At 44.5% G+C, this 15704-nt stretch overlaps 1 protein-coding gene across 5 annotated transcripts in view; it reads left to right on the plus strand.

Moving 5' to 3' along the window:
- The window catches only part of ADGB (androglobin), a 217712-nt gene that overhangs the window by 156587 nt on the left and 45421 nt on the right, over nucleotides 1-15704 (plus strand). For all 5 annotated transcript variants that reach the window (XR_006173985.2, XM_005280423.4, XM_005280422.4 and 2 more), the window contains 2 exons: nucleotides 207-391; nucleotides 13280-13476. Coding sequence is in view for 4 of the 5 variants with exons in the window: in XM_005280423.4 (XP_005280480.2) it covers nucleotides 207-391; nucleotides 13280-13476 (382 nt within the window). In the remaining variant the exon portion in view is untranslated. The remainder of the gene's footprint in view (nucleotides 1-206; nucleotides 392-13279; nucleotides 13477-15704) is intronic.

Raw genomic sequence — 15704 nt, forward strand, 5'->3', positions numbered from 1 at the left:
TCTGGTGACTTTCAAGTCAAGGCTTAGTGTCTTGGGCTCCAGTTCAGGACACAATTTAAGCATGTGCTAAACCCATTCCAATTATTTAAGTATGTGGTTTAGTGCTTTTTTGAATGAAGATGCTTTTCTTAATTGGGTTTTAGACGTTCTAACAATGAACAATCTGGTTTAGTTGCTTATGTTGTTGGAATTTTTCTCCCTTTTAGGTATGCAGTAAAAGTCACAGCATCACATATTGCTACAGTGCAGGTACAAACCTCTAAATCAGATGTGTTCATTAAATTGCAAGTCCTTGACAGTGAGGAGGAAATTGTGAGCACTGTTGGAAAGGGCCATGCTGTCATCCCTGCATTTAATTTCTTGTGTACTGAAAGGCCTTTAAGTTCTCAGTGTAAGTATTCTATTTTGCATTTCAAAAGGAATATGCATTCTAATAATAGCTTTAAATAAGGAATAACCTTTAAAACACACACAGGAACTATGATTTTTTCCCAATTTTTCCATGAATTATGTAATTTCCCTCATTTCATTGTGAATTTCAGCTCTCTTCTACACTCCGCTCTGACATGGGGCCAGGAATGCAGGATCATGCTTGATGGCCCTAGGGAGAGTTGGAGGTGAGGTTGGTTGCATAGTTGCCTGGCATTACTATTTGCCTGTGACTTTTGCCTTAGTTTTCTGACTCATCTATGAGTAATTTGGATTTATGCCATAATTAATGCAGATCCTTAGTTCTAAGATTTTTATGTGGACATGTTTCCCTTGTCAGAGGGAACTGAGATATATTCTCTTCTCAAATCTTGTTCTTACCATTTGATCTTCAGAGATTAAAACATAGGCATTCTTTTGTTTGTTAGTCTAGAAAATACCTCTTGACAAGCATTATTTTTTATCCCTGGCTCTTCTTCCCCGGCTCCCCTACAACCTTCTTCATGGAAATAGAGGATTCTGAAGGAACTACTAATAGTACCAGATTTATAGAGGGCATAAATAGCCATAACAATATTGGAAGCTCATTATAATGCCAACAGAAATATTGAGAAAAAGTTATCTCAGAGGGAACATTCCAATTTATACAGAATTTCCTTTGGGACTAAATTTAATTGTCAGTTACTATATATACATACATACATTCTCTCTCTCTCTCTCTCATATCTTTTATCTGAATAATTTTGTCTCCGACTGAGAAACGTATAATGTTTGCTTAGCTTGTTTTCTTTCCTATTAATTTTATTACCACTAGCCATATCTACAGTTTAGTAGACCTTTTCATTTTTTCCATAACAGCTTTTAAATATTGGAAGTCAAAAACTAAACCTAGATTTGTGTCAGTTCTTGCAAATGTAGCATCTAGCTTTCTTCCTGAACTAGTCGATTGACATTTGATTCTTAAGTGCTGTTTAATTTTATTGTTGTGGAGCAATTATTATGATTAAATTCATATCAGGTATGTATTTGTTAAGCATATTTCAGACACTTTCACTATTGTGCTCAGGTAATTTCAATTCAGATGAAATATACCATACTAATATATCTAACAATCTATAAAGGGTTTATATCAATGACTTTCCAATCTCAGCATCACTTGTTTAGTCTTCATTTGTTTTCCTGTTATCCGTGTGTTTTTCTAACCATGTTGTTTGCAATTTGCTTACAAGATCTAGATACAGGGCTGAAGTTTACAGAAGCATATACAGATATTTCTGTGTAATCCCATCTCTTCATGCATTCGTCTCCAGTAATTTTGCACAGATGGCTCTGTAGTGAAATGCATGATTTTTTGTAACTTTAATATCTTTCATAAATTACCAATACTATATAAGAAAAATATCTAATTTAATCAGGACAAATGTAGACATTTCTGATTACTGTATGCATTACACTTCAGTATCCTCAAAAAGAAGATTACTAAGATTCAGCAAAAATACATTGTAATCACAAATTTTATTTCCCCCTTAAACTAATGTCATTGATTTTAATGAGTGCTGTGGAGAATGTAGAGTTAATCTGTAACAATTTTATGATTACATGACCTCGCTATTAAAATAGTCAGTGTAGAGCTATGTGGGTTGTTTGACTGTGGGAATGTATTGATTGATTCAGTTCATTAGTGGGTAGTTGGAAAAACAAGTAGGAAGGCCACACAATAGCCTGGATAAAGAACAGCTCCGCAAACACTTGGAAGACAATAACAAGCTATCAGCTGAGATGTGACTTCTAGGCTCCAACAAAGTTATATGGTTACTTGGCCAAGGCCATGAGCTGAGAGATCAAAAGGCTCCGTTAAAATGTCTCTCCTGAAGAAATGGAGGGAGAGTGGGTTGTCAGCAGTTGCTTGAGGGGAGATGCTGACAGAGAACAAAGGGAAAGTCTGCAGCAGGACTTTCTGTCCCTCCTGGCCCAAAGGTGGGGCTACCTGGTCTCACAAATGAGGGCAATTGCACCTGTGTTCTCCCTCCATGGTCCACCAATGGCACCCATTCTTTGGCTTCTGGCTCTTCAACCATCATCTCTCTTGGACAGAGACATGCATCCCCTAAGCCCCACAAGGGTATTTCCAGGCTGCACAGTTCCCTGCCTACCCTGTGAATTCCCCAGCATATCAGACTTTGCCTTCCTTCCTCAGAGGCTAGAAACAGCATAATTGTCAACAGTTAAGTTATCACTAAAAGCATTACAGAGAAACATATAAAAAACAATAAAAGAACCTACGTGCATGCTAATCAGCTTACCAGCAATCACCCAACTCCAAGAAGGGCTATGGCAAGTGAACAGTCTTTCAGACACTACAAGGGGTTTCTCTGTGGTCACAAGTTCATGACAGTTGTTAGCTCAGAACAAGCACACTCATGAAAAGTGTAATCCCCCCCACCTTTTTTTTTTTTTGTACAACCGAGTCTTTGATCTGGGAACAGGCAATTCTTCTTTGAATGATTGTACATGTCCATTTCCCTGTAGGTGGTTGTGCACACCAGTGCACAAGTGGGGGAGACAAATATCAGAGGGATAGCCGTGTTAGGCTGGATCTGTAAAAAGCAACAAAGAGTCCTATGGCACCTTATAGACTAACAGATGTATTGGAGCATAAGCTTTCATGGGTGAATACCCACTTCGTCAGACGCATGTCTGTGTGGGAGAGTTACCCATCGGCCCAAGCACCCTCTGCTATTTTGCACATATCACTCACGTATAAAGGGCCAAGCTGCCCCTTGCCCACTCAGTTCCTTCCCACTGACCAGGAAGGTTGTTGGAGCTCCCTGCCCTGGCTTCTTTTCTTGATATCTGTAAAAGTACCTGTGTGTAATTAGACAGATTAAAAAAAAAATCTTAATTGTTTTTGTAGTTTTGTGTGGTACCAGAATCAGTTTGGGTCCTGTCACCTGCACTGGAGATATGCTGCACTCTCTGGGTTTTAAGCCCTGCCACTGTTGTAGCAAGGCTATACATAATAGTGACCCTCACCCCAGTTGCCGCAAGTGCTTCGGGGAGGCTCATGTAAGCGATAAGTGTGGCATTGGTAAGGGCTTTAAGCCCAGTTCAGACAGATTAAAATATCTGCTGATGGAACTGGCACTGCAGCCTACATCTGAGCCCTCTACCTCGGAATGAAATGAGGAATATGATACTGGGTACCAAGCACCTCAGTGTCAGTCAGTATCACACCTCCAGCGCTACCGGTTGTGACGTTCCCCTCTTGTGTTATCTGGACCGGTGATCTACTAGGCCTTTCCAATCCTTGACTCTGGGAGCCAGCCTTACCCTGCTCTGCTGTGAGAACCCCCACTCCTGGGCTGTTCACGCACAGCCTCTGGCATGTAAGCTGCTCCCAGCTACTTGCAAGCTAATGACACTAGCCAACATCTCTGGTCCCAGACACAACCTTAGGAACCTCCGTCTTGCAGTGTCCAGTTATGCCCACTGGACGCTGCAAGCTTATCTAAGTTCATCAATTTAATAAAGAAATTGATATGTACTAGGCTTGTTATCCCAAGGGGAGCCTCTGACACACTTCAACCCAAACGCACTGCTTCAGGTAGAATAAACAGATTTATTAACTATGAAGATAGATTTTAAGTGATTATAAGTCAAAGCATAACAAGTCAGAGTGGTTACCAAAATAAAATAAAATATAATATAAGCACGCAGTCTAAACTCTCAACCTTATTAGACTGGGCAGTAACTAGATTAAGCAGTTTTTCTAACCCCACTGGGTATTGCAGTCCTTAATGTACAGTTTTGTTCCTTAAACTTGGGCCAATCTCCTGTGTTGGAGTCTTGTCATCTTTTCAGTATCTTGGTTGCTTATAGCATAGGTGAGGGCAAGAGAAGGGCCCCGTATGTGTCCGCTCTGCCTGTTTTATACTCTCAGTCTATGTGCTTGTAGAACACAAGTCCAGGCATGTCTGGGGGGCATTGCTGAGTCTCTCCAAGCAAGGTTGAGCAATTCTCCTGGTGTGGCCTCCTGCAGGTGAGTCATCTCGTTGTAGCTCCCTTGCTGGACAATGGCTGTTGAGGGGTTGACACCCCACCCGAGTGCTGGTTACTTTCGTTGCCATTGCCTCGGGAGAGCTAATATCTGGCTGATTCCCCAACTTACAGCATGTTTTAGTGACCACCATATAATTCTCATAACTTCATATGCATTAATGATATACATATATGGATAGAAAAATCACTTTCAGCAAATCATGACCTTTCCCCTGATACCTTACAAGGCATGCTTTATATGTAAAATCATGATTATATGAAAATGAGGAATATGGGGGTTACGGTACGCTCCCCCAAGCCCTCTAGCTCAGTCCAAGTATTGGGTACCAAGCACCTCGGTGTCAGTCAGTATCACACCTCCAGCGCTACTGGTCTTCTTTTTTGCGTATGCGCAACATGCCTTAGGTGGCACATGACCTGGATTCCTCACCGAATTTGGTTTGCTGGTTGGATCATTAGCTTCCCCGGCCCGAGCAAGGTACTGATGGGGAGTGTGACATAAACATACCAGATGTAGATCAGCATCATTGGTACCCGAGAAGAGGTATTGGAAATTGGATTCGGTAATGGGATCTTCAAAAGACTCAGAGGATGAATGCTTCTAAAAACCCCCTTGGGCCTGCCAACTGATGTGCCAAGACTACTTCTGCTCCTGCTTTCCCTGCCAGCTTGGGACTCCAGCACCCTGTCTTGTTGAGCCAGACACACCAGTCTGCTCCAACACAGATCCAGGGTCTGAACCACGTGTCCCAAAGCTGCAGACTTAACTGAAAGCAACTTAAGAAGTGTTCCTGTCTTTAACACTCAGATGCCCAACTCCCTATGGGGTCCAAACCCCAAATAAATCCGTTTTACCTTGTATAAAGCTTATGCAGGATAAACTCATAAACTGTTCGCCTTCTATGACACTGATAGAGAGATATGCACAGCTGTTTGCCCCCTCACCCCGGTATTAATACATACTCTGGGTTAATTAATAAGTAAAAAGTGATTTTATTAAATACAGAAAGTAAGATTTAAGTGGTTCCAAGTAATAACAGACAGAACAAAGTGAATTACCAAACAAAATAAAATACGCAAGTCTATGTCTAATACAGTAATAAAACTGAATACAGATAAAATCTCACCCTCAGAGATGTTTCAATAAGTTTCTTTCACAGACTGGACGCCTTCCTAGCCTGGGCACAATCCTTTCCCCTGATACAGCCCTCGTTCCAGCTCAGGTGGTAGCTAGGGGATTTCTCATGATGGCCGCCCCCTTTTGTTCTGTTCCACCCACTTATATATCTTTTGCATAAGGCGGGAATCCTTTGTCCCTCTGGGTTCCCACCCTTCCTTCTCAATGGAAAAGCACCAGGTTAAAGATGGATTCCAGTTCAGGGACATGATCACATGTCACTGTAAGACCCCAAGCCTTCATTCCTCCCAGCCTGACTCACAGGAAGGCCTGCCTGCAAACAGAGCCATCCACAGTCAATTGTCCTGGTTGATGGGAGCCATCAAGATTCCAAACCACCATTAATGGCCCACACTTTGAATAATTACAATAGGCCCTCAGAGTTATATTTCATATTTCTAGTTTCAGATACAAGAGTGATACATTTATACAAATAGGATGACCACACTCAGTAGATTATAAGCTTTGTAATGATACCTTACAAGAGACCTTTTGCATGAAGCATATTTTAGTTACATTATATTCACACTCATCAGCTTACTTTCATAAAATCATATAGACTGCAATGTCAAACCCAGGAAGGCATTCAAGGAGGAAGCACTCCCCAGAGTACACCTCTAAACAGGGGAGTTCGCTGACTCAGAACCTGTTGAAACTGGCTCCTGAAACATCTTCATCGGCATCTCCTCATACCACAGTACCACAGAGTGTCTTCCTGGCACTATATACTCCTGAAGCATTTGAGGCTGCAAGAGAGATGTTAAATCTCTCAGTGCCAGTAGTTCAAGAGATTCGCCCAGCTTCAGCGCCCAACATACTACCTCCAACACCTTCACCTCAACACCAATGTACCGATGGGGGCAGCACAGGCTTGGTCTCAAGAAGAAGCTTCCTCATCCGATTCTGAAGTGGAATCCTATGTATCCCAACCTTGCCAGTCTCGTCAGGAGGGATATATCACCTGCCCGCCCTGCATTCTGCCTCAGTGCCAGCAGGAAGCTAATAGGAGGGGACCTTTGGACTACGCATAGATGGGATCTGGGGCTGTATCAGTGGCCTTTTTTGAAGCTGTGAGGTTCCCCTCCCCCCATGCAACAAAGAATGTCCCCACAGCCATCTCAGCTAGTTCCATCTCCTGGGCCTCAGGAGCATTGTCTCCACAAGCATCAGTACCAAGGCCAGCACCGAGCAGAGTCGGGATCCATCTCATGAACCGCTGCAAGAGGAGCAGGAACTGGACCAGCTCCTGCTACCTGTAGCTTCCTCCTCCTTATCCCCAGATGAGACAATTATAGCAGACCCTATTTTTGCTCCTCCGTACGATTTTAGGACTTATAAGGAGCTGTTGAGGAGGATGGCTGTGACCCTCGATATCCACCCAGAGGGGGTCTGGGAAAAATACCATAAGCTGGTGGATGTGATATTTGCAGCTCCAGCTAGAATAGTTCTACTAATAAATGAGGCTATCTTGAAGCTTACCAGTGTCCTCTGACAGACCCCAGCTTCCCTGCCTCTGACTGCAAAAAGAGTGCAGAGATAGTACTATGTCCTTTTTCAGGCGTGTGAGCACTTAACCATTCTCCTCTAGGCTCACTTGTGACAGCAGCCAATGAAAAGCAAAGACAGGGACACCAGACTTCAACCCCCAAAAATAAAGAGGACAAGAAGCTGGACTTATTCGGGAGGAAGCTTTATTCTACAGGTGGATTACAGCATCATATTGCAAACTAGCAAGCTTTGCTGGGATGCTACGATTTTACCATGTGAGATACAGTTTCAGCATTCAAAGACAAGCTCCCAGATGAGATGAAATAGGAGTTCCAGTCTTTAGTAGAGAAGGGCAAATTGGTCGCCAGAACTGCTTACAGGCAGGTCTCGATGCAGCAGATTCTGCTGCATGAAGCATGACCTCTGTCATCACAATGAGGTGCTCACCCTGCTTACGTTCTTCTAGCCTCCTTTCAAAAGTGCAACAGACAGTCCAGAACCTACCATTTGCTCTTCTCAGAAAAGATGGAAGAGAATCTGCATAGTCTCAAAGATTCTACATCAACCCTGAAATCCCTGCATTGCATTTGCAGCCCAGCAGTGAAGAAGAAGGAGGTCCGCCCTCATCAGTCTTAGCATTTTCCAGGATTTGCTCCTTGAGACCAAGACCTCCCAGCAAGAAGGAGCAGAGTGCTTCTTCTTCGAGTGCTTGTTCACATCGATTCCAATCAGGTGTGCATGGGCCGTGTGCACAGTTGTTAGAAACTTTTTCCCTTAGCAGCTCCTGTCGGGTCAGCTAGGGAGTCCCATGGAGTGGCGCCTCCATGGCAGTCAATATATAACCGTGCAGACCCGAGCTCCCTTCAGTTCCTTCTTACTGTGACGGCCATTGGAACAGTGCTCAGCTTGCTCAGTAAGTGCTCTTGTTAGATCTAGTTCGTTTAGTTTTATTAGTAGTTTAGTTAGATAGTAGGTGGGGAACGGGGTACATCCCCAATCCCTATCTCTTCCGTGGGCTCCAGGGCATGCCGCAAGCCCAAGGCTTTGAGCTGTGCAGTGCTTGTAATAAGCCTATGTCCACAAGTGACCCCCACGACGCTTGCTTAAAGTGTCTGGGGGAAGCGCACTAAACCGAAAGGTGCAGAATTTGTAAACTTTTTTGGCCAAGAGTGAAGAGAGAGCGTGACTTCTGCCTGAAACAACTTTTAATGGAGTCTGCTCTTCACCCGCAACTGGCTGCAGAGTGCATCCATACGGAGTGCTCCAGCATCCGTATGCAACACGGTGCCGAGGAAGGACTCTAGCACAAGAGACCCTCAGCACCAGCGCTTTCCAGCGCTGCAACCAGGATCAGTGGGCCAGCACTGCTCAACTTCCCCAGTGTCGCAGAAGTGACAGAAGAAGGCTCATATTAGAAGACTCATATTATTCAAGACATAATCGGCATAAATCCCAGAGGTGACAAAGGAAGGTGCCACTGAACTGGCAACAGCAGGGGCAACCCCCGATGCAGTGGCCCTTTTGGACCTCCTGGATATATAGTCAATCTCAGGGCACTTTGTCAAGGGGATCAAGGTCTGTAGCGTCAGGACACCAGCCGTATCACTCTCCTGGGGACAGACCCGCCCCTCGGGGATCCGAGGCCACCCTGTCCCAACCGCCCCCTCAACCTTAAGTTGTGGCCGAGATGTCTCCGCCACAGGACAGCCCCAGGCATCGACTGTAGTGGCCACAATGGTCTGTACTGACCAAGAGGAGGCCAGAGACTTAGAGGAACAGGAGGACCCAGTACCTCCACTAGCCACCTCATGTTGTTCCCCAGACGAAGTGTAGCAGGGGCATCAGCTTCGGGGCCACCTCCAATAGATCACAGGGTGCACCAAGACCACTTCAAGCGAATCGCCCACAACATGGAGTTGCATGGGGTTCTCGAGACCGAGGTGGACATTCTCGCCCCCAAAGGTCCATCACGGATGGCTCTGCCCCAATCAAGATGGTGCAGAACAATATAAAAACTCTGTGGCAGAGGCGTTGAGCGTAAATACTTCGTCCCTTCCAAGGGATATGAGTATTTGTTTTCATACCCACAGCCATCAGGAAGTTTAGACTTGAAATTAGACAAAGATTTTTAACCATCTGAGGAGTGAAGTTCTGGAACAGCCTTCCAAGGGGAGCAGTGGGGGCAAAAGACGTATCTGGCTTCAAGACTAAGCTTGATAAGTTTATGGAGGGGATGGTATGATGGGATAGCCTAATTTTGGCAATTAATTGATCTTTGACTATTAGCAGTAAATATGCCCAGTGGCCTGTGATGGGATGTTAGATGGGGTGGGATCTGAGTTACTACAGAGAATTCTTTCCTGGGTGTCTAGCTGGTGAATCTTGCCCACATGCTCAGGGTTTAGCTGTTCGCCATATTTGGGGTCGGGAAGGAATTTTCCTCCAGGGCAGATTGGCAGAGGGCTTTTTTTGTCTTCCTCTGCAGCATTGGTCACTTGCTGGAGGATTCTTTGTACTAGACTATACGGTCAGACTAGACAATCATAGTGGTCCCTTCTGACCTTATAGTCTATGATTCTGTGATCAGCGGCCATTATTATCTGTTCACAGTTGTCCCCTTTGGTCTCTTAGCTCACCCACGTGTACGGTAGTGGTAGCATCATTCCTCCAGAGATTAGACATCCATGTTTTCTCTTACCTGGATGACTGGCTGATAAAATATCAATCCAAGTCACAGTTGGTGTCCATCATTTGCATATTCCGGTCCACCTTCGATGTGTTAGGCCTCCTGATCAACTCAGACAAGTCAGTCCTGGCTCCAGTACAGAAAATTCAATGTATTGGCGCAGTCCTGGGCTCAACGATGGCCAGAGCTTTATTACCTCAGACAAGATTGCATACAGTGCGGAGCCTCGTTCTGGATTTAAAGGCTTATCCTCTCACGATGCTGAGAAGCTATTTAAAGCTGCTGGGGCTCATGGCAGCATGCGTTTTTGTGGTCCAGTATGGCAGACTGCGCCTCAGATTCCTTCAGGGCTGGATGGCAGAAGTATATTCTCTGAGAAAGCATCACATAGACATGTTAGTGCAAGTATTAAGTGACATCATCTCCCCTCTAGATTGATGGTTAGATCCAACCAATGTATGCAGGGGAGTTCCTTTCACCCTCACCTCAGCACTCTCTTACTTTAGTCCCAGATGCCTCAGACTTGGAGTGGGGTGGCTCACTTGGCACAACTATAGATGCAGGGTCTCTGGTTGCCCCAAGATCTCAGTCTACATATAAACATCAGGGAGCTGTGGGCTGTCTGTTTAGCATTCCTTCCTTGCATCAGGGGAAGGGGCTTATTGATTCTGACCAACAGTGCAAACAAGTAGGTAGGGGCTTGACCCTTACTGCTCTGTCAGGAAGGAATCCTGCTCTGGGATTTCTACATCAGCAACTCTGTACTTCTGAAAGAGGCCCACCTCCTGGGGGCTCGGATCATCTGAACAGGTTGTTTATCAATCCTGACTGGTCCCTTTGCCAGACATAGTGTAAGCAGGGGAATGGTCCTGCTATTGTGGGGAACTTTCCTGGTTTCTGCACTACCCTGGTGAAATGGGCTAGCGGAAGGATCCGAGTCCTCACTCCCACTTCCGTTACCCAGAGACCTCCCTGCCCTCGAGGACTCCCCTTCCACTCTCCTGTCTGGCAGAGTCCTTGTAACCCCAACAAGGCTGGGCCCAGGATTCCTGGGGGGCTTAACCCTCAACCTTGCTGTGGTCACCTAGGACCTAGGGTGTCCCCACTTCGGGGTGCTCTCTCTGCACTGGACACTTCCCTGACCCACTGATCATTACATACAATTTAAAGCAAATACAATGTATTTAATTAGCAATTAATTTAAAAAGGAATAAGGGAAAATGGAAAAGGTTAAAGGAAAACACTTCACCCTGCTCTGTGGCAGGGAACATTACAAACAGTGTCTCTGGAACATCAGGGCAGTTCACAGTCTGTTCTTTGTAGGTCCCAGGCCTCCTTCTCAGGCCATGGCTGTGCTGCAGGGATGCTGTGGGTTGGACACTTGCTCTGGTGGTGGCCACACACCTCCGGGCTTTGGATAGTGGGACCCTTCTTCCCAGCGTCAGCCCCCCATCAGGTTAAGATCCCCCTCCCAAGGACCCTTGGCTGGGGGTGTCTTTCTGCGGTGGCCCCTTTGCCCAGGGTCCCCCCTTGGCTGGCCCTAGTTGCTCACCGCACCCGGCTCCAGACTGCCCCAGGCCCCGCCCCAGCTCCACTGTTCTAGCCCTGGCTCCACTCTGCCTTGGCACTGATGCTGCTGCTCTGCCTCCAGCCCCTGGGCTGCTTCTCTGGCCACTCTGGCTCTGTGGCTGCAACCCTGCTCCCAGCACAGGGTCTGCTCTCCCTGGGCCATCTCTCTGGCTCTGCGGCTGCAGCCCTGCTCCCAGCACAGGATCTGCTCTCCCTGGGCTGTCTCTCTGGCTTTGGGGCTGCAGCTCTGCTCCCAGCACAGGGTCTGTTCTCCCCAGCTCAGTGTGGGCCTCTGATTTCTCCTTAGCTCTGCCCCAATCTGTCTGACGCAGGCAATTCCAGCTCACACGGAGGACGGAACCCCCCTGCCTCCTGACTCCCTGATTAGCCTGTCCGCCCTGTCAATCAGGCTGACCTGGAGTATTGGCCTCTCCCCATTGTTCCTGGGGACTGTCAGTCTCAGGGTCCTTATTTCCCATCGACCCTTCCCCTTTCTTTTGCTACTGGGAGCTAGCCAACCAAAACACCCCCACTGAGTTTTAGTAAGGGGACAACAGTCCCCTTACAATAGCATATTCTAGCTAGAAAATGGATCTAGCTATGCTTTTCTAACACATCTGAGGATTCGTTCCCCTGTGTCAGATAAATAATGAAGAAAAATATTCATGTTGCAATGTTTTACATCTTTCAGAGTATCAAAGGTCTATGGACAGGTTGTGGGGAAATAATGACAGTATCATGTTGATCAACCCATCAGTAAAAGTATGAAGCTTTTGTTATTTTTGCTATCATCAAAAGCACAGCATTTTTTGTATGCTGGATGAAGTCCTCGTTGCTGATATTATTGTGCAAGTACTATAAACAAAGGACTGTTTGTTCCTTTTCCCACATTGGCCATTGATTCATCTGCAATCATGTTCCCAAACTTTGAATTGTTGAATTGTTTTTTATATGGCTGTTATTTCTTGACCAATATATTCAATCAGCTGACTTTGAATAGTGTTGCCCCTCTGTTGCGTAGTAGCAGATGTCTGGAGCCTGGCAAGTCAGTTTTCCACTAGAAAAATCAGTACTGGTAATTTTCCACTCGCAAAATGCCAGCCACCAGCTAGGAAATCCCTGTTCTCTCCCCATCTCATGCCCAATGTTTCCTTTGTGGCTCTGATAATCTTCCCCCATGGGTCCTTTTTAAACCCTTGATTTGCCACCTCTGTCCTTTGTCCTGTTTGGGAATTTTCTATTCTCCACTCCCTCCTGCCTGCAGATAAGCAGGAGGAAGTAGCTTTCCATAGGCTTCAACTAACCCATTGTCCCAGTAGGCAGTCATTTAGTTCTAACAATCTACCATCATATCTTGTCTGGGAGAGACCCACCAACAGTCAGCAGTGGTGAATTCCACATCTACTCAAAGGCATTCCATGATACAGCAGTTTCATAACTTCATATTATCTACCAGAATTCATAAATTGGACAGAGATTCCCCAAATCATCATACAGAGCAATAGTCAATTGGGGCCACAGAGTGATGTTCAGCAAGAATATATTGGAAACTAGATCAGAATGTATAGAAAAGATATACTACAGAGCAACTGAGTCTGCAATGCTGGGTACAACAAATGTTGTGTTGGTTATTAAGAAAAATAAATATTTTAAAGAGATATGTGATTTCCAGTGCAGAAGAAAAATGAATTAGGCTGATTTTTAGCACAGTCATTGAGTTAATTAGAATCTTATGAGCAAAATGAACTGAGTGAAAATTGACTAAAGTCACTCTTTCTCTTTACAATATGTGTCTGTGTCTGTTCAGCTGATTCTACTAAATTTATAGAATTCCAGGAAACTGAAAGTTGACATTTTTATTTCTCTGCCAGCAAGCAAAGGTCAGATTAGCCAAAGCAGCACAAAGAAGGACCCAGAAACTGGAGGGACCAAAAGAAAAGGTGCTTTAGCAACCCAGAAAGGCATCAAATCTCATAGGCCAGAAAGCGTACTAGAAGGCCAGGCTGTAATAGAAGAAGAGCCTGTCATCCTCCCAGCTCTTGAAAAGAATGCTGTAGATCCACAACCGGTAAGAGATTTTAAATCCAAATTTCTGCAAAGATTTCAGAAAAGCACAATAGAAAAGTGGTCCTGATGATTCTTTTATTAAGTGTGAAAATCTAATATCCTGATACTATGTAAACCTTATATTCTCAGCCCTTTTGCTCCACCCAGTATTCTAAATTAACTAGCCCTGTTGTATCTTCCTTCTGCAATCATATTTTTATGTACATACCTATGGCAGTACCTCCCTTGGTAACCCAATCTGCCATGCCCTCCATTCTTTCCTCCTCAGTCATTTTGTTCAAAACATACTTTTCTCATGAGGCCTACTCTTCATACTCGTATTCTTTAGTATCTGTATTTGTGTATTCATGCATGTGCATATGTTTGAGTGTATGAAGGAAGGAGGGTTATGCCACAGTGCACACACACACACCCCTTCAAGATGCATTCATCAAAATCTTCACAACCACATTATCTGATCACTGAAACCATATCCTTCTGTCATAGAATCACAGATTTTAAGGCCAGGACAATAATTATCATCTAGTCAGACTTCCTGCCTAACACAGGTCATATAATTTCACCCAGTAATTCCTGCACCAACCACATATCTTGTGGTTGAGCTCACATATATATTTTAGAAAAACATCCTAAAAGCATGAGCCTCTACCACCTGAACTGAAGAACCAGAGGAGAAATCCTGGTCCCATTGAAGATAATGGGAAAACTCCCATTCCCTTCAAGAGGGACCACAAACTGAGAGACTGCAGGAACACGCACTCGACTAGGGGACGCTTACGAGAGGTGGCTGCACCTCATTACAGGAGTCCATAATGAACTCAAGGCTGTGTGCTTATATGACAGTCTGGCAGCAAACATCTCCAGTAGTGGGTGATGTGATGGTTTGTGGGTTTAAGTACATGCACATGTACACACACACAAATGCAGATGGAGGTATGAAGAGGGGAGGATTAGTTTACATTGGCCTCATGGGAAAAGTGTGTCTTGAAGAGAAATATGAAGGAAGAAAGGATGGAAGCATGGTGGACTGGGTTAGAAAAGATTTCCAGTTAGGAAAAGGAGTTACATGGAAGATGTCCAAGAGTAGGAAAAAGTTGTAAGTGAGAGCATCTTGGGTGGAGTAAAGGGAGGGAGCAGGGAATAAAAGCATATCCTAGCAGAGAAGTAATATGAGATGGTGGTGGTGGACTTTGAAAGTGAGAACAAGAAGCTTGAATTTGATTGAGAATAGTTTGAAAAAGCCAGTAACAGGATTTAATGAGTATTGCTGAGAAAGGCAGGAAACTTAGATGAGTTTAGAAACTGCATTCTAGATGGACTGGAGAGGTCAGGGGATGTGTCATGGAAGAAGAGGCTGCAGAAGCTGAGATGTATGATTATTGGGGCATGGCTGAGGGTTTTGACAGTGGGGTTAGAGAGGTAAGAATGGATTTTAGAGAATGTGTAGAAGAAATAACAGCCAGATTTGGCAATGCAAAGAGACTGAATATTCCCTCAAGAATCCAACATAGTTTCTGTGCATCAGTTTATTCATCTGCAAAGTCATTCCATAGTATTTATATACATCAAAAGTGTGTTGTGAGACTTGTAAAATAATTAAAGGATGAAAGGCAGAATTATTATGAGTCCATCATATCAACACCATTTAACATTCTGTATATATACACCTGAGTTCTCTTATAGTGAAATGAGTTTTTATAGAAAAACAAGTAGATTCATTTTACAATCAGAATATTAATTGCATGCTGCAATAATCTGAACAATGTGGGGGACTTGAAGGTCTTCACTGTTTCTGAGTACACTAGAAGTGAGTTCCACTGTAATAGATTTGAAGGTACATTTTTACTTTTCTCCACATAAATTGTGGTTGTTGGTTCTCAGATTTGCCATCCCCAATAAAACCAAACATCTCAAGGGCAGAAGACCTGTATTTAAGGCATGGACCAAGCACTCAGAAGCTCTTTCTCCATCTCTCCTTCTCCTGACAGTACTGTGAATGTCACACCCTCAGTTGACTGCAGTAATGGACATCAGACTTAGACATTTCTGTGCCTGCTCTTTTCATATGGGATTTATTCCCAAACTTTTGTGGTATTAGATCTGACAGGCTTGCAGAAAGGTGCAGCTGTTACAGAAAGATTGTCTGTCCCATTCTTATTATCAACAGACTTCTCAACATTTCAGTGTGATTTACTAGGACAAAGGGGACACAAACTCTTGGGACTTGCT

The sequence above is a fragment of the Chrysemys picta genome, chromosome 3 (assembly GCF_011386835.1).
Source record: "Chrysemys picta bellii isolate R12L10 chromosome 3, ASM1138683v2, whole genome shotgun sequence".
Classification (NCBI taxonomy): Eukaryota; Metazoa; Chordata; order Testudines; family Emydidae; genus Chrysemys; species Chrysemys picta.